The sequence below is a fragment of the Salminus brasiliensis genome, chromosome 13 (genome assembly GCF_030463535.1).
Source record: "Salminus brasiliensis chromosome 13, fSalBra1.hap2, whole genome shotgun sequence".
Taxonomy (NCBI): domain Eukaryota; kingdom Metazoa; phylum Chordata; class Actinopteri; order Characiformes; family Bryconidae; genus Salminus; species Salminus brasiliensis.
In genome coordinates, this window is record NC_132890.1 from 33,473,895 (window position 1) to 33,498,079 (window position 24,185).

The window sequence follows — 24,185 nt, forward strand, 5'->3', positions numbered from 1 at the left end:
ATTTACACAATGTTGAGGATGTAGCTAACACATCTAAAGAAATATGAGACACTGGCTGAGTTGAGGGAAGGGGAAACCCTGATTCCCCCTGAATCATTAGCCACCTGTTTGCCTCATAAACAGAATAAATCCTGAATCCTGAATCCCAAAAATTCACACTAATTCGCTTCTACGAAGAATAGCGATGCTCCAGCTCCGGCTCCAGCGGCCTCTGAACGGGCAGCCCAGCTCTGGAGACCCAAAACTGAGGAGAGGTTAGGTTAATGTTGCCGTGTCCAAGCAGAACCGTTCCTCCACACTGACTCTAAAGTCATATCTGAGACAGAAAGAGGCAGCACACACGGCCCGAAGACGGTGTTATCATCTATGTAGGCGAGTTAGCCGGCTAGCTAGTAGCTATGCTAATCGCATAATAAGCTAGCTAGCTAGCGCTCCCGCCTCAGCTGAGGGAGCTGAGGCGCCATTGCCTCAACCGCCCACGACAGTTAGCTAGCTAGCTAGTTAGCCATATTTAACACCACAAGCTGCAATTATATAATTATACTAAAATTCAACATTACCACACTGTACTGTCCGTCATAATTACTACTAATAATAATAATTACTAATAATACTTTTGTATTCCGTTGCCTGTGATAGCTATCTAGCTAATTAGCGCTAGCTAGCTACGTTCCATTTACCTCAGGAGCTGAGAACAACGTCCCCCTGATTTGACCAGTTAACATGTTTATGACTGCACACTATTTCCCAAACACAGTTCGTTAAAGACTTCAGAGTGTACCACATCTGTTTTTAACATTATTTACGGGCGAGTTTATTTTGTGGCGAATCTAACCAAACTGTCCCATTACTTATGTCCCAGGTTAGCATTGTTGGCTTGCTAACGATACCAGTTAAAACGTCGCTGCCTAATGAAAAACACGACCACCGTCTCCAAAATGGTAAAACTGATCTTATCTTTGAATTGGAGTTACTGTAAATATGACTATATTAAAGTATGGCAGCATTTCTATTGGGGAATTCATCCATAATTGTGTACAGAAGCAGCCATAAGGTTCAAGCCAACTAAAATCTGACAAATATGGAGATACTTGCACCAAACACCACGTAAACAAGCCCACATACAACTCAAGTTGTGTAGGACAGATTAATAAGACTTGCTGTTAATAGAAGTGTTCCCTAATTAACTGTGTAATACTGCTGCTCTTATTACTGTGCACACGTGGCGCCGCCATCTTGGATTTTGAACATGGGTTGGTAATGTGGGGGTCCTGTTGGACTGGGGTGTCGGATTTTCCTATTTATAAGTGGGAACCTTTTTCAACTGGAACATCCCACATGTCAGATTTCCAACTCAAAGTTAGGAGAGCTTAAAATCCAAAACCTCATTAACAGTGTGTCTACAGCCAGTTGCACACCCAGTACTGTCCAGCTATCTGTAGACGTGTTTCCATTGTGTTTAGATGCACAAAATAATGTGGTGTTAGCGTTTCCAGTTAACAAGGCTAACCTGAGACATATTTTGGTTGGATTAAAAACATACTGGTAAAGGATTGTTGAACCAGAAAGTGTACAATTCACAATGACTCGACTTTCCCAGCAGGAAATCGGGCTTGTGGGGTATTTCCAATTTTAATTTCCAACTTTGGACTCAGCAATGGAACAGCATTGGCTCAGCATTGGCTCAGCGAAACTTAACCTAGATTAAGTTGCTGTGTGCAACACTACAAACTCAGATTGCAAGGTTGCTGAACTGTGGTATAAGTCATGTAGCACTGAAGATATCTTCTGTATCAACTCGATTCCCCATACTTCAAACTTTTACTTTGGCATTCTACTGGTGCTACACCCATTTTTCATGAAACTTTAAGAAACTGGACTAAATCTGCTTACTAAATCTGTTTAGTACACTTTAATGCACAAACAATGTATTAAAAAGGTATTATATGTATTAAAAGGTTGTTATGGCCTGTTCTGGAAACCTCAGAGAACACAGACAGAAGCATGTAAAGACAGTAATACAGTAAGAATAAGTCACTTTTTTATTGAGTAAAAATCCGACGTGAACACGTGCAGACTAAAACCAGTGTAACAAAGTCACCACGATTGAAGAAAAGGAAGTCTGCATCCCGCTGTAAAAAAATATGGTCTATTCCTTGGGTTTTTGTCTGTAGAGCAAACGCTTTCTGTAAATATAGCTATACCCGTGCAAAGTCTTGATGTCTTTCCTGAAATAATTTGTTTAAGTTAGTGATTCCCCCCCTCCCTCCCAAACACTTCAACAAAATTATGCTTTTATAAATCAAAGCATTCTTTGCAATACGTCAGCATTTAAACTCTTTACACTGTAAATATGTATTTCAAGTCCTTCACTTTACATTTGAACTAAAAGAGTTGCCAAAAACAAAAAGAGAAAACAAAAAAAAGAATAAAATGTAAAATGAGGAAGATTGTGGTCAGAATTGACTTTTTAAACTCCGACCCGCTCGACGCACAAAGCCAGACAAACTTGCTTTCAGACAGCTTCCTTCCCAGCCTCCATTCCAGCATCCTCAGCGTCGATGGCGGCTGTGGCTTGAGTGGCTGCTGCTGTGGTGTTTGCTCTTGTGTGATCGTTCGTATGAGCGTGACCGCTCACGTCGGTCCCTGTGGTGTCCCCCGCTGCCACCGCCCCTTTCGTGACGATGTTTTTTGGAGCTCAAGTCAGACGAGGCACGCTCCCTTTCCCTCTCCCTGTCCCGCTCTCTCTCGCGCTCCCCTCGTGGCTTGCTGCCAGAGCGCGAGCGCTTCCTCTTGTGGCTGTGTCGACTGTGGAGCTTGAGCTCATCCGAGCGCTGCTTGGACTTCAAGTGTGGCAGGAGAGGGGAGGGAGGGCCGTGGTTGGCATGTCGCCTCGGCGATGGGCTGCGGCTGTGCGAGTGGCTGCGGGAGCGGGAACTGTAGGACCCAGAGCGACTGCGCCGGTTATTGTAACTAAAAAGGAGACAAAAACAAAGATGCTAAGAAAAGAGGTCTTTCGAAAAGCCGATTCAAAAACAGTCCTAGCTGAGCTGAAGTGGACAGTTAGGAGGTTATGAGTACTTACTGTCGTCTAGGAGAACGCGATCTGGACCGTGATCGAGTTCTAGACCGAGAGCGACTCCCACTTCTACTGTTTCGACCCAGTTTACTCTCCTTTCTAAGCCTGGGGAAGAAGACAGAAGAGAAACGCTCAGGCTCAGTTCAAGAGCATCCAGACCGACTCATTAATATTAATATGAGGCGGACTGGAGCAGACTCATTGGGGCAGGGAAGAGTAACTCAAACTACGTACCCATTGTGTGGACTCTTTGAGCCCTGGGGTCGATCCTCAGCTTCCTTCTTCACAGCCTTCACAATCTGAGGGTTTGGAGACTTCTCATCCACCTTCACCATGGGGGAGGCTGCCAGGACAAACAAAATCAAACCCAAGATCAAAAACCTTCTAAGGGACACAGCTCAACAAGGAAGTATTTACATTAAACTAAGGTGTAAATAAGCCAAGACTATGGGCCTTACATGGCTTGGATCCAGGAGAAAAGCCACCGAGCGTGGAGAGCGCTGGTGTGCCATCAGGGTTCAGGCCCTTGGCCTTCAGTTTGGCTTCCTGCAGCGCCACTTTCCTCTTCTCAACCTCCCTCTCCAACAAGTCATAGTTCGGCTAGAGGACGGAGCACAGACCAGAGACGTAAGCGACACGAGGAGAGTCAGCATATGGCAAATTGGCTTAGTCCAAAGTTAAAGGACAATCTGACATTTATAAAAATGAATATGTGGAAGACAGATATACCTTTTTCCTTGTGTAGAGCTTCAAGGTGGTGATACAGATGTCTTTGATCTCCTCCTCTGTGGCTCCAAACAGCAGGTACCAGTGTGGTCGAGATGGCAGAGGAATCTGAAAAATGAGATGCATAGTGTGAGGGATGCAATCTAAAAATAGCTGAGGTGTCACATTTAGTAAAAATTCTAACTACTTTACTGTTAGTGGTCTTTATTTTGACCAGCTCTCCCTCCAAGAACATGGTGCAACTGTAGCTACACTGATTTCTATACTCCACCCTCCAAATATATACACCAGTAATAACAGTACTAAGCTCCTTGTACAACCTAATAAGAGGCATAAATATGGAGAAAATGTTATTTGGTCCAGAGGTGAAGATGACCGTTACTGTGAGCAGTACCTGTAAAGCTCTGGCCGCGAGGTATATACAGGCACAGGCGATGGTCTCCGCTTGAAACCGGACAAAGACATTGGTGCGCAGACTGTCATTCATGTAGTTCCTGTAACAGAAAAGGTGAAGCACAAAATTGCCACATCTCCCCAAGCTCCAGAGACTGACATCCCTCCCTCCCTCAAACAAGAGACCTCATCCTCCCCCGCCCCATGATGCAGTGCACTCATGACATTTTAAAAGGAGACTCAAGTTTAGCTTTGTCCGTTCCCTCTCTCGCTCTGTCTCTTACTCCTGGAGGCCTCCACATTTGTCGTGTACACAGACATGCAGAACAGATGGGGTGTTCACACTGGAATGGTTCACTGGAGTTCTGAACATGTACACAAGCTTGCATAAGCTTCTGGAAAAATGAGGCCCCAAAAGACTGCTCTGACTACATCACATGCAGGAAACACCAACACTGTGCATGGATAACAGGTCATTTGACTGAGCTACATTGCAAGCATCCAGTCTCGTCCATTTTTGCCTGAGAACTGCGAGAAGCAAGTGGCTGCGCCACAAGGCCAACGATGGATCGCCTTTCCATTGGCATAAGCAAATGACAAGGTTCTAGAAGTGAAATGAGGTGGGGGGGGGGGGACTGCAGGAACAGGGGGCTTCAAAGGACATGGACACAGATGATGGCATGCAACTTGACACGCAGCATCATGCACTGTGGGCTGGGAAAAACGAGAGCCAAAGCACAGCTAGGAGAGCAGCAGCTACCCAGAAAATGGACTAATGCGTCCCAAAGCAGTACAAGACTGCGCCAAAACCAGGCTCTGACTACCAGACAGAAAGACAGACTGAATGGGTAGTCTTAGGAATGGGTTCTACAACTGCTAGAGATGGGCAATGATGTGCTCTAAACACATAAAGACAGATGGGTGGCGAGAGTGATGTACGATGATGCAGTTTTAACTAAACTTCAGTAACAGTGTGCCATTTGGCGACAATTCGCAAAACAGGAAGCCTGGTATCTCTATACTGATGCACATTTACTCAAAGCAGTGTAGACTTTTGGTTTTGTACTTGTCATTCAGAATTGATCAACACAAAAAGGGAATAGCCAAAAAAATAAAATAAAGGATCCTTGGAGGCAAAGCCTGAGCAGGATGGCGATCCCTGGAAGACAATTCTAGAAACCACATCAGTGTGAACACACAAGTACACCAAAAAAATTGTAATTAATAAAAAAAATAAAATAAAAACACCCTGAAAACACTTTGAAACTATCTACTTGGTAAGTAGTAAATTGTGCTAGCATTCATTTTAAAACTACCTTCGAAATAAGTTCAGACAAAAAAAAAAAAAATTAAATACTTGTAACAAAATACAAATCCTTTTGGACAACCCCAAGAAAACCCCAAGAAGATGATGTTGCCAGATGGAAAAGGCCCCCCTTCAGTGATTCTCGGGCAGAGAGCGCTCACTGGATTGGCCGTCTCGAAACGGGCAGCCAATGGGGGGAGATTCCTGGGGTCATGTGGTTGAAGGAGCAGAGTTCAGAGGTTCTTTATGACACTTACCATCATGGACTACCCTTTAATCAAAGAGTAGAGAGAAAGGACAAAGTTAAACTGAGTTCTCCATATTTCTGTTTGCTTCATTCATGAAATTATAGACTTAAGCCATGAATAAGAAAAAAAGTCAGAGGGGAAAAATAATTAAAACAAAAAAGTGAAGAAAAACAAGTCCATCGGGTGTAAAGGGGAGGGAGGGGAGGGGGGGGTTACAGTGTAAAGGCTTATTTAGTGGGCTGGCAACACGAAGAGCGTCTAGACTCCTAACTGAGTAGGGTTATGTACTCACCAGGCTGTCTGGACCAAAGTTTGATTCTTCTCACATTCAAGAACCTGCAGGTACATGACGATGATCTGAAACCAAAGGACACGGCACATTATGCCAAGGCAGGGTGCGGTTGGACCCCCCCAAAGGGGTTTATTTGTGAACAGATGTGGAAACCACAGTTGCATCAGAGTCTGATCAGTTTACGTCAATTTGCAGAATGTGTGCATTTGCATGGCGGTTTCTGAAAATTACATTTCACACAACGATAAAGAGGGTGCAGCTGTGCTGCTGGGTTTCAGAGTTTCTTCTAGAGGAACAGGATGTTCAAGACTGCTACCAAAAACCTGGCCCTTCTGAGTCAGTGCAAGTGCAAGTCATGAGACTTTTTTTTTTTTTTTTTTTTTGACTCACCTTGTGGGGGTGTTTCACATGGACGCAGAAACCCAGCTCCTTCAGCACGCGCCGCTCGGCTTTGATCACCTGGTTTTTCGTGTTTATGTAGTTCTGATCAAGTATCAATGGGCTTGAACTCCTGATTCATAAAGGAACGAAAATAAAAGTTGCTTCCCCCAACCCAAACATTCATCAACAACAGACACAGTGCCTTTTTGCTTGTGTTTTTTCTCTCTCTTTTTTTTTTAATTACAAAGAAAGCTGCTTTTTCCCCTTCCAACCAACTAAAGGCAACAGGTCCATTTCTTGACTCCTGTAATTTCAGTAGAAGACTTTTAGTCCTGCCACAAGTGACGAATAAAACAACCTTCTCCCACATCACAGCTTTTGCAAAAAACGACACACCTTTGTACAATGAATCATGACCATGAGTCAGCCCCAGCAAAAGCTTCCGTTTCTGAGAAAACAACCATTCTGCCAACAACAACAACAGCGTCTGGCGGCAAGTGAACAACTGCCTACTACAGACAAAATACTTCACTGGCATCCTTCGCTTATCACCAGTTTCCTCAAAAGGTTTCCACTACCAGACACTGTTCATGTGGCCTGGTATTAGGACACAGGATCCAAACTGTGCACAGATACACCAAGTAAACACACCAATATTTACTCACGTTCATTTCAACCAACAGTCAAATCTCCCAGCGCCCTGAAACTAGTAAATTCAGATACATGATGACGGTTAGGTGAGGAAGGTAATTCAATCAGTCAAAGGAAGACTGGACTGAAATTCCTTAAAATCTTAGACTAGAATCATTAGGAGAAAACCGTCTTTCACTTGTAGAAAAGGACAGACAAAAAGATATCCTCCAAAACAACCAGACAATCAGAAATACTGCTCTTTCTCTAGTAAAACAGACAAACAATGAACTGTAATCTGACCAAAACAAAACTAACAGAAACAGACATGGTTTCATGATGTTGTCTATTAGATGCTGCCTCACTGGCCAATCTCTGATTAAACTGAAGTTCACATTGTGAAATTGATTAAATCTAGGTCTGTACATTTAAAAAACAGACAATACTGAGTGTGCCAGAGATGCTTAAGCTTTACACTACACTGCACTTCACTGCACGGACAACCATCAAGCACTCCAAGGAGTGTGGGGTACAAAAACAAGCCAAAGCAAGACGATGTGTTTGGTGTGAACATCCCTGCTAAATTATGAGTGCACAAGAACAGCGAGGCCCTGTCGAAAATGCTAATCTATGGTGTGGGTTTGGTCTTTTTGTGAAAGCTGTGATATGAGGTGGGTCTGTCTGGTTTAGGCTTGTATAATGATACAGTTCATCACCCGTGTTAGCAAAGACAGAAAAAAACTTAAACTGAGACACAGGAGTCACCCAGGCGCTTCGGGACCAGCGGCCAACCTGTCGTCCCCGATTTCCCAGTGACCGCTTTCAGACCACTGGCGTCTCCCAGGGGAGCGGGGGGAAGCGACACCTCGCTCACTGTTGCCATGTCGACTGCTTCATCTCTACGTACCATTCCACATCACCCAGGCTTTGGTAAATGTAGCTGGTCGCTGTTAGTTGGTTGCAAGGGAAAAGAGAGTTCAAGTTAATACCTCAGTCCTTACTCAGTTGAACAAATCCATCAACCCAACCCTACCCACTTACAATTACATAACTTCCCATTGCCCCATAACTTTAAACAATTCTAGATTTTTGTTTTTAAAGAAAATAAATGTCGATAGTTGTTTAAAAATGTTCTGAGTGTTCAGGACGCATTTTTCTTGCTGAGGTAAGCAGATTACTACCTTGCTGATACTATCAATTTATGACTGATGATGAAACTGAAAAGCCTTAAAATGGTTTAGAGTACATAAATCAAACAAAAAGGCACTGAAATCAGGACAGTCTATTAAAAACAAAGGCACAGAGACTATTCACAGTAAACATGTGTAAAATATACCTGATTCACTTATGTAAAGTGATGACGTTAATGTTACACAATGAAACAAATCTGTCAAGGTGGGAGGTTGTTGGCACAAGTAACAAACAGAAGAAACAGTTGGAAGGGTGACAACAACAAAAAGAAAAAGCACCAGCACTGCGTACCTTTTGCCTCGGATCTGTCTCAAGTGATGAAAAACATTGATGACATCCCGTATTCGACGTGGGGCTTCTTCGATCTTAGAGGCCAGATTGATACAGGCCATGGCGACAATCTGTAGAGGGAACAAGAAACAGCGAGGTAGTATGAGGTTGAGCCGCTACTACAACACACATCGTCAGTACATAGGACCACCTGCAGAAAGATTCATGTCAGGAAACAGGCATGCAGTTGGGACAAAGGGACTAATAGGGCTGAGAGATACCATCTACATCTCAGTACACCTTGCTTTAGACACTGTCTTTTTTGTTAACAATATACCAGGATATTTCAGAAATATCTGACATTTTAAGGATTTTATCCCAAGGACAGCATCCCTTCCATCTTTTACATCTAAAGCTCAAAGATTTGGTGTGCTTTATTGATGGTGCTTGAACCTGGCAGTTAACTCAACTTCTAATCATCGTGAAAGACGGTCATAAACCCATATCCATTCCCAGAAGTGTGCATCTATGTGACGCAGAAGTCACAAATTTCAATCAATTACATTTCCCTCCTATATTCTGATAAATCACAGGTTAACATTTCTACCTGCCTGCTGGGGCAACCCCAAAAAGTCTTGCTAGATGCAAGTAGGGCTGGGCGATGTGGTAAATAATGAATTGCATCATGATATTTAAAGACATTCACACATGATCTCAAGCACTACAAGAACTACCATCCAAACACCATCCCAGTTCTTCAAGCATGGAGGATATCCTCGATATGCTTAGAAAAACGCATACTGGTGTATTGCAATATGATCATTTTAATCACTATACGATACATTAGTCATGTTGCCCATGGAAGAACTTTTAGTTTGTGTTCCTGGCTGTTTTAAGCATCACCACTGCATCAACATGGTTCACTTATAAATGTCAATTGTCACTAAGATGTTGACTATGGTTGAGGACATTGTCCAAGGTCCTCCTTGGTGGTACTTTAGGAGAAGTAAAGTTCAATCAAATTCAGATCTACCAGGATTTCCCAAACCTAGAAAAGCCCAACACCATCAGAAGCATTAATTTTTAGTTATATATTTATATATATATATAAATATATATGTATGTGTATATATATAAATAAGTATGTATGTATATATAAATATGTATGTATATATATAAAGTATGTGTATGTATATATATATATAAATAAATAAGTATGTGTATATATATATATAAATAAGTATGTATGTATATAAATAAGTATATATATATATATATAAATAAGTATGTATGTATATATATATATATATATATATAAAGTATGTGTATATATGTATATAAATAAATAAATAAATAAGTATATATATATATATATATATGTAAGTATTTAGTCTGGTTATGTGGAGATCTTCCAGCACCAGAGTCTGGGTCAGTGTTTGGGATCAGACGTGAGCGCGCGCGTGTGTGTGTGTGTGTGTATGTGTGTGTGTGTGTGTGTGTGTGTGTGTGTGTGTGTGTGTGCGCGCCCCCGCCGCCGCCGCCTGCTGTCTAATATGGCTGCCAGAGTTGCGTCGCGGTTACGCAGCTGGGCCTAAACACCAGCCGGCGACCATCCTCACCTCAAAACTGTGCTTCACAAACGACTTGGAATAGAAGAACCGATGAAACAGGACCTGTCCGGTCGCCATGGCCACCTGTAGAAGAAACAACAGTACATTTATTAGGGAAAGCAGCCCCTCCGCTCCCCTCCGCTCCCCTCCGCTCCGCCGGCCAGGCCCACCACCAAAGGCCGCCATTTTGTTTTTGTCTAGCAGGCGAGCTAACGCTAAAGCTAAAGGCGGGCGAAAACACCAACTTATTAAACAGACAAGCCCTAAAACTCTTCCTCCAGAAACATTAACAGGGTTAAATCTCACTATTCTCGGCTAGACGGCGAGTTAGCCGCGCCGCGCCGCGCCGCGCCCGACACGTTTCAATGGGACGGCTAAGCTAAGCTAAGCTAAGCTAACTGGCTAACCCCCGCCAGACCCACAGAGCCGCCGCCGTGTTTACCGTCTACGACCCCGTTAAAACCGACAACCGCCGCCGTTATCTACCTGTCTATCTACCCATCTATCTACCTGTCTATATACCTGAGGCAGGCGCAGCAGGATCCCCGCAGACTGGATGAGCTCGCAGCCCAGGATGCGGAGGTCGGTCTCGGTGTGGAGATCCAGGCCGTCGAGCATGGACGGGGTCGGCGAGAGCTTCTCCTCGGGGATCAGCGAATTGTCGATGGTCAAAAAGACCTCCGAGTAAACCTTGTCGCCGATAAGGATCCCCTCGCTGTTGGTAACCGCGTTCGCCGCGGCGGTTGTCGCCGGAGCCGGAGCCGCAGCCATCGTGGCCTCCATGGTTTCGCGAGCAGCTTCAGCCGATCAGACGCGCACGCTCACACCGCTCAGCTCCGACCGCGCACTGACGTAAGCTCGGCGGCCGCATAACGCAAGAGGGGGGGCGAGCAGGGTGTACACATCCGCGCTATGTAGGACCGCATCACACTCGGAGTGAGGGAATTTTTATTTAATAAAAATTAATTAATTTAATAATTTAATAATATAATAAACTGTATTATATTATGTTTAAAAACAACTACTGCGGATAAAGCTCAACAACGAGGAGTCCACCCACAGACAGCATGGGGATGTTTACAGTTTAGGGACTGTAATCCACAAAAGACACCCGGCGACAATATTATTTATTTATTTAATATTTATTTATTTAATATTTATTTATTTTATATTTATTTAGCTAGCTATCAATTGCAGTGGGCAAAAACATGTCAAAACAAATATTAAAAATAAAAAAAATACAGGACAATATTCATGTAACATATGATATAAAATATATTGTGGATAATTTTAAAAAATACAATATTTCAATAATATTTAGAATTTAAAATTAACACTTTTACTAGCTGGCTATAGCTATAGCTAATATTCCTGATAATAGTAGCTACGTTTCTGTACGAAAGAGGCAAATAAATGACATATTTGTTAGAGACAGGGCTGGTTTAAGTGGATTAAATTGTTTATTAAAGTCTTTTCACCGGGAATAAACCTTTTAACAGCCATAAAATAAACGTGTTTACGTCAAAACTGCTGCTCAGTATTACGTGGCTAACGCTAAACGTCAGGCCTTAGCAGCAACGTAACCATGGCAACGGTCATCATTCCACGCAGACTACTAGCTAGCTAATTAGCAGTTAATTGGGATCGTTGAGTGTAAATGATATTTCGATATATTGGATATATATTGGATATTTCTTTATTGATGTTGATGGGATATTGCCCTCTCTGCAGGGAGGGGAGCAGGCTGTGGTGGTCCGGAGGGGTGTTTGGGGGGGGGGATCAGTAGGGAGGAACAGATCAGGGTTTGTAATTAATCCGAAATATTTCGCAATTTATTTCGAACTGAAGTTCCCGTGACGTCAAAGCCGGGAACTGGGTGAAGGGGAGTGTATCCCTCCGCGGATCCGTTTCCAAAACGTGACCGTGACGTCACCCAGACAAAGGCCACGCTTTCCGGGAAGAGATCTGGACAGTGGATGGGTCAAACGTGGAAACCTGCATAAATCACAGTTTAACACCTTTAATAATGATCTAATCCTCAGCAGGCTGCGTAATTCACAACAAGCCGGGGAAGAATCCAGTCTCTGTGTCCTTCAGATTCATTGGCTGGATCCATATTACAGACAGGGGCAATGGGGTGTTTCACAGAGTAGGGTTTTCCCAGGCGTTGGGAAATTTTATTGTACTATTATTACAGTTTATTACTATTTTATTACTTTAATTACTATTATTAAATCTATTAGATATTTGCTAATTCCAACATCCTAAAGGAATAGACTACATTTTCATCTAGACCTGGTTAGTAGAGGCCTGTCTGATAGTAGTGTTGATTTTTGGATTAAACTGGAAGATTTTACATTTATTACAGTTTATTACTATTTTATTACTTGTATTATTATTATTAAATCTATTAGATATTTGCTAATTCCAACATCCTAAAGGAATAGCCTACATTTTCATCTAGGCCTTATTAGTAGTGGACAGGCTGTTCTACCTGGGGTAAAATATGGTTACACCATCAACCACAGCAAGTCAAACATGCTGTTGTTCAACGTGAGGTTGAGTTTGTGAGGTTTGGACAGTAGGATGGATATTTCTCAATATCCACCATAAAGGCTGTTTTTCCCTTATAAGAATATATATTTGAATGAATTATTATTATTATTATTATTATTATTAATTATTATTATTACTAAGATCTTAGTTAAAATGTAGTTTACCTACAAACAGCTGAACAAAATGGTTTAGAAGAACCTTTACTAACGATACGGAAGTTACCTCATATTCCTGAAAATTGAGGAAACTGAGGAAAATGACTTTTTTAGAGACCGAGCCGGTCTAAGTTTAGCACTGTATAAAGATGAAGTCTTTCCAGAGAGAATAAACATTTTAACATCCAGAAAACAAACGTGGAAACCTGCATAAATCACAGTTTAACACCTTTAATAATGATCTAATCCTCAGCAGGCTGCGTAATTCACAACAAGCCGGGGAAGAATCCAGTCTCTGTGTCCTTCAGATTCATTGGCTGGATCCATATTACAGACAGGGGCAATGGGGTGTTTCACAGAGTAGGGTTTTCCCAGGCGTTGGGAAATTTTATTGTACTATTATTACAATTTATTACAATTTTATTACTTTAATTGCTATTATTAAATCTATTAGATATTTGCTAATTCCAACATCCTAAAGGAATAGACTACATTTTCATCTAGACCTTGTTAGTAGAGGCCTGTCTGATAGTAGTGTTGATTTTTGGATTAAGTTTTTGGATTTGTACTTTATTATTAAAACGAAAAGTTATTAACTAATTCCACCTTCCAAAAAAGCATAGCTTACATCTTCATTTACACCTTAAATGTAGAGAATAAGATGGCTAATAAGGGGTAAAATGTGGCTACACAGTCAACCATCGCATTGTTATTTTTTATTATTATTATTCAGTTACAGTAAGCCGGATATTTCCCAATATTCACCATAAAGGCTGTTGCTTTCCCTAAACCCTGATACACTTTTCTAGGAGTATATTTTTCATCATTTTGATTTTTGATTACTGAGTTGTGTATATAAGTCACATAATGCACTTCTATAGTGTTTTAATCTCCCTCTCGGTGGCTGTAGTACTGCACCACAGGGACAGCTAGCCAGGCTAAAGTACGACCTCCACACAGGGGGGTTAGTTTCACACACTGTTACAAATAAGCCTCGTAAGCAAGTAAGCAATGACTGAAGCCCATATTGTCTCATTTAGATTTAAAACAGTTCAAGTTTTCAACAAAATCATACTAAAATATATTTAAATTCATTATGATATTAGCTCTCCAAATTTGTTGTCAAAAATAAAAAAAAATAGACATTTAAAATTATTTACCAGAAAAATTAAATATGTGGTTATTAAGCTCTACATTATTTCCAATCTATAAGACTAGACTTTTTTTCTCTGGACAATCTTATCATGATCACACATATTTAAATATAGTTTTAATGTATTTAAATAGATTAATATTTATATATATTTATAAAAAAAATATATATATATTAATATTAATATTAATGTAATTTAAAATCTGATTTGTCTTTAAGCAAGAACCGGTATCACCCATTTGCACACAACACACACCAATCAAACAAATAAAAATATATAATTTATCCTTTAAAATATCTGCGTGTATCAGGCATATTTATAGCTTAATATCTCCACATATTTTTCAACCCATACTTTCACTGAAGTACAGATTCTCTAACGATTTTACTTCTCCATAACTGAGGATTTCTCATGTTCTTATGTTTTGATCCCATAAACATAAATTCCCTTCCAGCTCTCACGCTGGCTGGTGTTCAGTGCTGTCTCTCTCTCTCCTCGTCTGTCATGTGCCATCATTGCCTGGAGTTTGTGCCTTCACTGGAGCTCTGCTGTGCTGCTGGAGGAGCTGAAGGGATCCAGACTGCCCGTGTGCTCTAGCCATGTCTTCTGCCGTCTCCCTCCACTTGGTCCTAAGCGAGAGGTCGGCACCGCTCTCCAGCAAAACGCTGAGGACCTGTTGATCAGAATGCAGATGGTGAACACTGTCCACTGTACATCTGGATTTTCATACAGTGGTCAGTAGTCAGAATGTGCTGTGTTCAGTGACGTTAATGATATGTTGCTTAGACATATGGACCCTCTCTGTGAGCTTCATCTACTGTATGGATTATTTATTTATTTATTTAGCACTAGCAATGCTCCTGACACTCGGAGGGCATGGTCTCCTCTGATACATGAGTCACAAGTCAGCCACTGCCTCTTGCACCAGGCATGGGCTAGAGGGGTCTAAAGCCCCCCAGCATTGAGCTGTAGAGCAGTGGAAGAACTGTGTTCTCTGGAATAATCCCAATACTTTTAGGATGAGTTGTGGAGTTGGGCTGATGGGGTGGGGTGGTGATCATCATCATCCAACATCCTGACCTCACTAACGCTATCATTGGTGAAGGCAATTAAATCCTCACAGCAATGTTCCCCCAAAATCTAGTAGAAAGCCTCCTTCCCTGGACAGTAGAGACAGTTACTCCAACAAAAGCAGGATCAGGTCTTTTTAACACCCTTGATTTCAAAAGAAACAATAAATTAGCGTCCAAATACTTTTGTCCATATAGAGTATCGGTTACTACTGTTTAAACCTCACCACTACACACTCAGCACAGTGTAATGACGACTGTGCCAGCCAAACAGCACCTTGCAGTGGCCCCTTTCTGCCGCCAGGTGCAGCGCTGTCCTCCCCAATCTTTCGGCGGCGTCCACCTCTGCTCCATAATGCAGCAGGAGCTTAGCGGCTTCAGCATTGTCCTTTAGAGTGGAGTAGTGCAGTGGGGTCATCTCCAGGCTGTCCCTATCCTCTAGCCCGGCCCCGTTCAGGATCAGCAGGTGGACCACCGCCCTGGAGCCGGCGAGGGCGGCCAGGTGCAGTGGAGCGGCCTGCTCTCCGTCCCGCACACACACTTTAGCCCCAGCTGCGAGAAGATGCTGCAGGATCTAAGCAGTGAAGGGAAGAGAGAGGAAGAAGGATGGAAACAGAAAGATGGATCAAACGGCGAGCTTCACCCGCCCAAAAAGACCATCTGTTACCCTGTGTGTGCTTGGATGATGCACTGACAACGTGGCGAAAGCCAAAAGGGCAAAGAGACCTTGAATCTACACCCAGCACTTGGCTGTGGCATTTAAACAGAACAACAGCAAGGCCAAGCGATAAACATGAAGACCTGGGACTATTCTAAATCCGTAGACCTCGAGGAGCTGCAGCAGTGAGTTACAGTAGAAGAAATGTCAGGCATAATGATGTATGTAGACTTAGTGTCCAAATGTTTGTGGACACCCCTTCTAACGAATGCATTCAGCTACTTTAAGCTGCACCAATTGCTGACACAGATGTGCAAATGCATACACTCACAGTCTGTATAGTCCCTGTGGAGAAGTACTGCCACTGAAATAGGGTTCTCTGAAGATCTGGCACATAAACATGAGGCATACCTATAACCTATAGGCACCGTGCCTAACAGCAGGCGTGGGCTAGAGGGTTAAAAAGCCTCCAGAATTGAGCTGCAGAGCAGTGGAAGAAAGCTGTGGTGGTGCTCCAGCCAGTACTTTTTGAGTTGGGGATGAGGTGGTGTGGTGATCATCCAACATCAAAACCTCCCTAATGATCTTGTCGCTGAAAGCAATCAAATCCTCACAGCAACAAAATCCTTCCTAAAGATCCTAGTGACAGTTATTCCAAAAATACAGGTGTCCCAATACTTTTGTCCACATGTATCTGAGGACTCTAGCCTATTAACAGCGATTCAGAGCGATTCTGAGCAAAGTGATTTTCTAAGTCGCTCTGGATAAGAGCGTCTGCCAAATGCCATGAATGTAAAATGTAGGTCCAATGATCGGGGGAGATGGTGTGACCCCAGTCATCCAGACCTTTTGTCTCCTGAAGACTCTTTGGTCTCACTTTTTTAGACCAAAGACCACAAGGTGAGAACTCCTGTTCTCCTGAATGGCCGCTAGTTCACCTACCAATGACCTACTTTGCAATGCAAATGACAGTCTCTAGCCCCCGCCCCCCTCTTTAACCCTGCCTCACTAATCTCTGACCCCTGCTGATCTTACCATCAATGATCCAGGCCTTAACATGCTCTTCAGGAGACAAAAGGTGAGGGTTCTAGGCCCACCCGAGTGAATCCCTGATTGAAGCCCAGATGATGACTCTCAAGGACCTCCTGCTGGACCTCTTTGTGTAGTTCTCATACAGTCAGTCAGTCTAAAGACCATGATCTTCATTCACTAGACAGATTGCTAGACAAACTGGAGGCAGCATAGCAGGTTCAGCTATAAAGACACATCAGGCATCCAGACCCAGACCCTCAGTACTGGAACAACCGTAGGGCTTTTCCAAGGACCCGAGCACTCATCACAACATTGGGACTAGAAATCATATATATATGATATAAAATAACGTGATAAATATGTTTTAGGCACTGACCACGTGCATGAGAAATTCTGAAAGCACCTTTTTCTCAGCCGAGCAGGCACACAGATGCAACGCCGTCCGCCCACCGGAGCTTCTGAGGTTGGCATCGGCCCCCCGATGGAGCAGAAGTCTCACACCCGAGTCATTGCCCACCATCACTGCTAGTTGAAGCGGAGTGACCCCCCCACCACTCGCCCCTTCCACGTCTGCCCCGTTATCCAGCAGGAGCTCTGCCATGTCTCCCCACCCTCCGAACACTGCCCAGTGGAGCGGCGTCCACCTGTGAAAGTCCTGCGGGTCAGGAGCGGCCAGGTGCTGCAGCAGGGCCCGTGCTGAGCCCAAGTTGCCACCAGCTGCCGCCAGGTGCAGGGGGGTCTGGCCAGAGCCGGAGCGCATTTCATGGGATGCCCCCTTCTGAAGGAGGTATTCTGTAGTGTCGGCGTTGCTGCCCATACAGGAGCGGTGCAGAGGGGTGCAGCTGAAGAAGTCCCGGCAGTTGACCTCCATCTCTCCGCTCTGCAGCAGAAATCGGAGCAGCGGCAGGTGGCCACGGAAAGCAGCATGATGGGCAGCTGTCCAGCCGTGAGGATCTCTGGAATGGAAATTGTGCACTGCTGAAAAATCCAGCAAGCAGGTCAAGCTGGTTGACCAGTTTAGCTGTGGACCAACACGTATAGCAGTGAATGCTTGGGTTAGCTGGTCTATCAGCATGACCAACCTGACCAAGCTGGTTTGGTCAAGCTGATTATACTGGTGGATCAGTGTGGTCATGCTGGTCATACTGGTGGATCGGATTTGTGAAAGAAACATTAAGTTAACATGATAGGCCACTTACTGGCAGTTACCAGGAACACCATGCTCCAGCAGGGTCTTCACCTGCTCCAGACAGCCCTCCCAGGCAGCGTGATGCAGCCTGCGCTCGTCCAGCGCAGAGTGCTGTGGCCGGGGACGGCTGTGGAGCCTCCATTGTCTGCTCCCGGCAGCAGCAGCAGCTGTGCGGATTCTCCTCTCCATAGCATGCAGTGACACGGAGTCATGCAGTGCTGTCCACTTCCACTGCAGCTCAGGCCCAGCATACGCCATCATACCTGCACAGCCCCCAGCAATATGTTAAAGCAATAGCAATGGCTCATGCCTAGCTTACGTTAGCATTTTTGCAAACTGCCGGGGTCATGCCTGTATTCCCAGGCCTTTATTTGAATTGAAATTCTGGGTAATTAATTCAAGTTTACACAAAAATAGAAAGAAATAAAACAAAGAAAATGTATAGAAACAGTCACATGGGCTTCTCCCAGCCTCAAGACCACCCCCTGGTCTACGAGACACCTTCCCTTCCATCCCTTCCCTGGAAGAGACCCTCCTAAGGGGTCACCAATCAGAGAAGCATTAAAACCACCACATAATAAGTTAACTCCAGCACACTTTTTAAATGATATATATATCTTTAACTTTTTAAATAATATATATATATATATATATATATATATATATATATATATATATATATATATATAAAGAGGGCCCTGGGGATACACTGGTATCCACCGTAGTTAGGATGTCGTGGCTGCTGGTGGGGTTTGAGGTAGGCCTAAGTTGTAAGTTGAACTGAAAGGATGTGATCTGGTCATACAGGCTATTAATTAAGGCTATTTATTGGTCTGTTGAGTCTAAATGAGTAAATGTGTATGTATTAATATACATTAACATACTGTAGCTGCATAGTTTGAGAGGTATTTCCACTCCCACACACATACACACACACACACTTCCACAATCCTACAACTTAGGCCTACTTTAAACCCCACCAGCAGCCACGACATCCTAACTACGGTGGATGGCAGTGTGTCCCCAGGGCCCTCTTTATGTATATATTAAAAATATATATAAATATATGGTGAAGTTTATATATATAATATATATATAAATATATTATGATGTCTAGGGGCCAGACACATTACCAATGTGGTTAAATCTACTCCACACCTGTAGAGCAAGCTAGTTCAGATTAGGACCTGTTTTTAAGATGATGATCAGCACACATTCAACCAGGTGTGTCCAAACTTTTGACTGGTACTGTATGATTGGTGAAAAGAGGCTATGTGAAATGTCTGACCACATATTAGAAGAGCTAATATCAGCACAACAACATCAAAATGACCTCTACGAGACCCAGCGTCTGCGAAGGCCACTAAAACACTGGTTTCTCTTTCATTCAAGTTCATGAAACCAGTTTTAGACGACTTCATATTAATACTTCATTAATATTTAATATTAACAGGCCTAAAGTATGCCATGAAAACATTCCCCACACCATTACACCACCTCCACCAGCCTGGACTGGCAGGATGGGTCCATGGATGGATTCATGCTGTTGGTGCCAAATTCTGACCCTACTATCTATGAGCCTCACCCTCAGTCCAGATTCATCAGAGCGGTCTACGTTCCTCCAGTATTCAACTGTCCAGTGTTGGTGAGTCTGTGCCCACCGCAGCCTCAGCTTTCTGGTCTTGGCTGACAGAAGTGGAACCTGACACAGTCGTCTGCTGCTGTGGCCCATCTTCCTCAAGCTGTGTTTCTGCTCACCGCAGTTGTACAGAGTGGCTATTGTAGCCTTTCTGTCAACCTGAACCCGGCTGGCCATTCTCTAGTGACCTCTCTCTCTCTCTCAATAGAGAGACATTTCTGTCCCAGAAAATCATCAAAACTCAAACCTGTCTGACACCAACAATCATACAACTCTCAAAATCACTGAGACCACATTTCCCCTAGTTCTGATGGTTAATGTGAACATTACCTGAAGCTACTGGCCCATATCTGCAAGGCAGGTCCTCCTAATAGGGCTTGCTAATTATTGCACATACATTATATACAGTAGGTAAGATCCTAGCAGTCCACAAATTAAATATCTTGGCACTTTTTAAAATAATCCTACATTTTATATTGGAATTGGGACTGTTTTCCATAGCAAAGCTCCATAACTGTCCCAGAAAGTCCAAAACCAGCACACACAAAATACACAGCCACCTGCGAGGGGACAGAGTGTACATACAAAATCACAGTCAGTCTCTCCAGCTCTGTGCCAGCGAGCGAGTGCATGTGCAAGCCAACCGGAGCTGTGAGCGGTGGGGAAGCTGGAGGCGTGAGTGGCGTGTCATGGTGTGGGAGTTTGGGAGCGCGTGGGCGGACGACAGCCAATCCAGCAGCCCCTTTGCACTGTTATTTATTCCTAAATGTTCCTAGCAGTGCTGAATGTTACATCCTATTCCCTATAATTACACTCTGTTTAAAAGAATGGACAAAGGCAGAGCACATAAATAGTTCACACATCAAATCTGATATTCCTTTTTAGAGCCTTACAAAAGGTGCAGAGGCATTACACAGTATTGTGCTGAAGTCATGAAAAGGGAGGTACTGGACATTGAGCCAAAAGCTGTTATCATGTTAAACCGGATCATTTGAACATATGGTGGATTACAAAACCAGGGGAGCTCAGGGGAGTCCTAAACAAATGAAATGGTCGCTCTCCAGTTCTAAAAACCCTCCATAGTGATGAACCTACCCCTTATCAATTAGCACTTAAATAGACAAAAGTATTGGGACACACTTCTTACTCATTGAACTCAGGTGCTTAATTCAGTCCCATTGCCACCACAGGTGTGTAAAATCAAGCCCCTAGTCCTGCAGTCTGCCTTTCCTCCACACATCAGTGAAAGACTGGGAGTTTCTGAAGATCTCACTGAGCTCCAGCGTGGTTCTGTATGTAATAGGAGACACCGCTGCACCAACAACAACAAGTCAAGCTGGTGAAATTTTATAATTTCCTCCCTCCTAGATCTTCCTCCACCAGCTGTGAGTGGTGTTATTATTGAACAGTGGAAGAGTTTAGGAGGAACAGCTCACAGAGAGCAGCTCAGTGCCCACCCAGTGTCTGTCAGACCACGTAAAGTTACAGAGCGGGGTCAGGGCCGAGTGCTGAGCTCAGAGCAGAGTGCAGAAAAGCCTCCAACTGACTCAGTAACTGCAGAGCTCCAGACCTGCTTAGAGCAAAGTTGGACCCGCTCCATATTAATAGAGCAAAGTTGGACCCGCTCCATATTAATGCCTATGGGTTTAGAATGGAATATTATAAAAAAGCGCCTGCAGGTGTCCCAATACTTTTGTCCATTTAGTTTACATGGCTAAATGGTCACACAATTGCCTCAGACCATCTTAAGTTGTTCACTAATCTCACTAAGCTTGCTTACATGGTTTCCGACACCGTACGAGATACTGGTATCTACCTAGAAAGTAGCCACGCCACTGTTGCCACTAGCTTGCTCTACAGCGGCTCGGACCCAGATCTCTGAAAAGCTGCTTTGTGACAACATTCGTGGTAAAAGGTGCTATATAAATACATTTGTTGTTGTTGTTGTTTTTGTTGTTGTATCCCACAATGCAATGCTAAGCGGAAAGGGAGGAGGTACTCGTGCCTGGAAAAATTCGAAAAAGATGGTGGATAGCGATGCAAGTGCAGTGGTGACAACAACAGGAGAGTTTGCTTTGATGTGTGTTGGCATAGCAACAATTCATCACTTCCAGTTGGTATGAAACGGATTAGTACATTCATATTCAGTGCACCAACCTGCCTAACCTGCACCACTAAGATTAGTATATAGTCTATTCCCTACAGTATTAGTGTGCAGAGCTCAATTGGGGCGCAGCCTCTGTTTTTGCAATACTCGATTCTGCACTTTCTGCTGGTACTGATATTGACCCCATACCCTGACCTATTGACAAATATGTGCCATATCAATTCATTAGTCTATTTGAGATTATTAAACAGTTGTGATAATGCTGATAATGCTGATTTTCATAAGCATCCATCATAATTTGAGAGCTACATTAGCCTCTAGTTTAAAACTAAAGAAAGAACTTCCAGACAACACACACAGGTCTTGGCTGCTTGACTACATTTGGTATAAGGGGGGGAGGCGGGGGGGGGGGGTGTAGGGTATCAATGTAAATCAGGTTTCCACTGCATCATCACTTTAAACTCTTTAGAAGACCTCAGTGTGCCGCCGTGTCCCTGGAAAAGAAGTGAGACAGAAGTTACAGTACCTCTCAGAGCCAGCTTGAGTAGCAGGTGGTCTATCTCCCCTCTGTCATCTGCTAAACAGGCTCTGGATCACCGTGCCCTTCTCAATGTGCTGAAGCGCTGTCCTCTCCGCCCGCCGCCACCCTGGACGTGTTTTTCGTGTTCCTGTGAGGCTGCTATGGAGAGAGCTGGTTTTTCGGCAGAGGCTGATGCTATTATTTGATGGCATGTTGTTGGGGAGGGAGGAAAGGAGGGGGAGAGCAGTGTTGGAGCTGGAAACGAAGCCACTGCGCATGCCTGATGCTTCTGTGGTACAGCCACATACACTGCATTAGAAGATCCGAATGAAGATCTAGTCTTAATACATAAATAAATAAATAATATTAATAATAATAGACTAAAGGAATCCCCATAATGGGTTCTTTGATGCCATAGAAAAACACGTTAAATTACGAAGAGATGCCTTAAAGCAATATTATTGGATTATATTTAGGTAAAATCCTCTAATCTTACTCTGTCGTGTGTGTGTTTTACCTCAGATGATGTTTCTGTATCTCTCGCATGTTTAAAGCTCTTCATGAGGGGGCGCTTACAGCCTAATTTGTATTTACAGCAGTGGTGTAAAAGTGAATTACCATCCCTACCTATAGGGGGAGCCCATGAGCAATAATGAACAATTCCTGCATAATCCTTCAAATGTGTGTTAGCCCAATCAGCATGCTCATGCGGGGCTCACATGGGTGGAACATGGGCTAGGTGGGTTCTAGGTGGGCATGGGCTCTGACTGGGTTTGTACATGTGTTGTTATTGGGACCTAGTTAGGGCTTCTCACATGGGCCCCTTCATTACAGCCCACATGGGTCCCATCTAGGCCCTGTACGCAGTGTACAACCCAGATATGGCCCATGTTTAACTTCTCCAGGTATTGCTAGGTGAATGCTTTGATGTTGTTTTGTGGTGGTGAAGGTATTGCCAGGTGGATGCTTTGATGTTGTTTTGTGGTGGTGAAGGTATTGCCAGGTGAATGCTTTGATGTTGTTTTGTGGTGGTGAAGGTATTGCCAGGTGGATGCTTTGATGTTGTTTTGTGGTGATGAAGGTATTGCCAGGTGGATGCTTTGATGTTGTTTTGTGGTGGTGAAGGTATTGCCAGGTGAATGCTTTGATGTTGTTTTGTGGTGGTGAAGGTATTGCTAGATGGATGCTTTGATGTTGTTTTGTGGTGGTGAAGGTATTGCCAGGTGGATGCTTTGATGTTGTATGGTGGTGGGCGTGAAGATATTGCCAGGTGGATGCTTTGATGTTGTTTTGTGGTGGTGAAGGTATTGCCAGGTGAATGCTTTGATGTTGTTTTGTGGTGGTGAAGGTATTGCTAGGTGAATGCTTTGATGTTGTTTTGTGGTGGTGAAGGTATTGCCAGGTGAATGCTTTGATGTTGTTTTGTGGTGGTGAAGGTATTGCCAGGTGAATGCTTTGATGTTGTTTTGTGGTGGTGAAGGTATTGCCAGGTGGATGCTTTGATGTTGTTTTGTGGTGGTGAAGGTATTGCCAGGTGGATGCTTTGATGTTGTATGGTGGTGGGCGTGAAGGTATTGCCAGGTGGATGCTTTGATGTTGTATGGTGGTGGGCGTGAAGATATTGCCAGGTGGATGCTTTGATGTTGTTTTGTGGTGGTGAAGGTATTGCTAGGTGAATGCTTTGATGTTGTTTTGTGGTGGTGAAGGTATTGCCAGGTGAATGCTTTGATGTTGTTTTGTGGTGGTGAAGGTATTGCCAGGTGAATGCTTTGATGTTGTTTTGTGGTGGTGAAGGTATTGCCAGGTGAATGCTTTGATGTTGTTTTGTGGTGGTGAAGGTATTGCCAGGTGAATGCTTTGATGTTGTTTTGTGGTGGTGAAGGTATTGCCAGGTGGATGCTTTGATGTTGTTTTGTGGTGGTGAAGGTATTGCCAGGTGGATGCTTTGATGTTGTTTTGTGGTGGTGAAGGTATTGCCA

General features: G+C 43.5%; 2 protein-coding genes across 3 annotated transcripts; both read right to left on the bottom strand.

The window, feature by feature from the left end:
* Positions 1 to 2,019: 2,019 nt before the first annotated feature.
* On the bottom strand, positions 2,020 to 11,084 carry ccnl1a (cyclin L1a). Of its 2 annotated transcripts, XM_072694633.1 has the most exons (11): positions 10,649 to 10,986; positions 10,136 to 10,210; positions 8,538 to 8,647; positions 6,435 to 6,555; positions 6,045 to 6,109; positions 4,200 to 4,299; positions 3,809 to 3,913; positions 3,538 to 3,679; positions 3,314 to 3,422; positions 3,086 to 3,184; positions 2,020 to 2,973 (listed from the first exon to the last, which is right to left on the bottom strand). In XM_072694633.1, the coding sequence occupies exons 1-11, from the start codon at positions 10,907 to 10,909 to the stop codon at positions 2,553 to 2,555; spliced, it is 1,608 nt and encodes a 535-aa protein (XP_072550734.1). In that variant the 5' UTR covers positions 10,910 to 10,986; the 3' UTR covers positions 2,020 to 2,552. The 2 variants fall into 2 exon arrangements, with proteins under 2 accessions (XP_072550734.1, XP_072550735.1); XM_072694634.1 differs by lacking the exons at positions 2,020 to 2,973; positions 3,086 to 3,184; positions 3,314 to 3,422; ... (1 more) ...; positions 3,809 to 3,913; positions 4,200 to 4,299 and adding an exon at positions 4,301 to 5,775 and having other exon boundaries at positions 10,649 to 11,084.
* Positions 11,085 to 12,986: 1,902 nt separating this feature from the next.
* ankrd67 (ankyrin repeat domain 67) lies at positions 12,987 to 22,433 on the bottom strand. The gene is made up of 5 exons (XM_072694635.1): positions 22,213 to 22,433; positions 17,951 to 18,203; positions 17,155 to 17,707; positions 15,339 to 15,635; positions 12,987 to 14,664 (listed from the first exon to the last, which is right to left on the bottom strand). The coding sequence occupies exons 2-5, from the start codon at positions 18,199 to 18,201 to the stop codon at positions 14,494 to 14,496; spliced, it is 1,272 nt and encodes a 423-aa protein (XP_072550736.1). The 5' UTR covers positions 18,202 to 18,203; positions 22,213 to 22,433; the 3' UTR covers positions 12,987 to 14,493.
* Between the last annotated feature and the right edge of the window lie 1,752 nt (positions 22,434 to 24,185).

Bases quoted from the DNA above. Each gene is read 5' to 3' on its own strand.
- ccnl1a (XM_072694633.1), bottom strand. From the start codon at position 10,909: ATGGAGGCCACGATGGCTGCGGCTCCGGCTCCGGCGACAACCGCCGCG. The intron at 6,556-8,537 runs GTACGCAGTGCT...TTTATGAATCAG, and splicing joins AGACAGATCCGAGGCAAAAG to GAGTTCAAGCCCATTGATAC. The intron at 3,423-3,537 runs GTAAGGCCCATA...TTGTCCTGGCAG, and splicing joins TTCTCCTGGATCCAAGCCAT to CCTCCCCCATGGTGAAGGTG.
- ankrd67 (XM_072694635.1), bottom strand. From the start codon at position 18,201: ATGATGGCGTATGCTGGGCCTGAGCTGCAGTGGAAGTGGACAGCACTG. The intron at 17,708-17,950 runs GTAAGTGGCCTA...TTTCCATTCCAG, and splicing joins GGTGTTCCTGGTAACTGCCA to AGATCCTCACGGCTGGACAG. The intron at 15,636-17,154 runs GTGCTTTCAGAA...TTCACTGCTTAG, and splicing joins CCTGCTCGGCTGAGAAAAAG to ATCCTGCAGCATCTTCTCGC.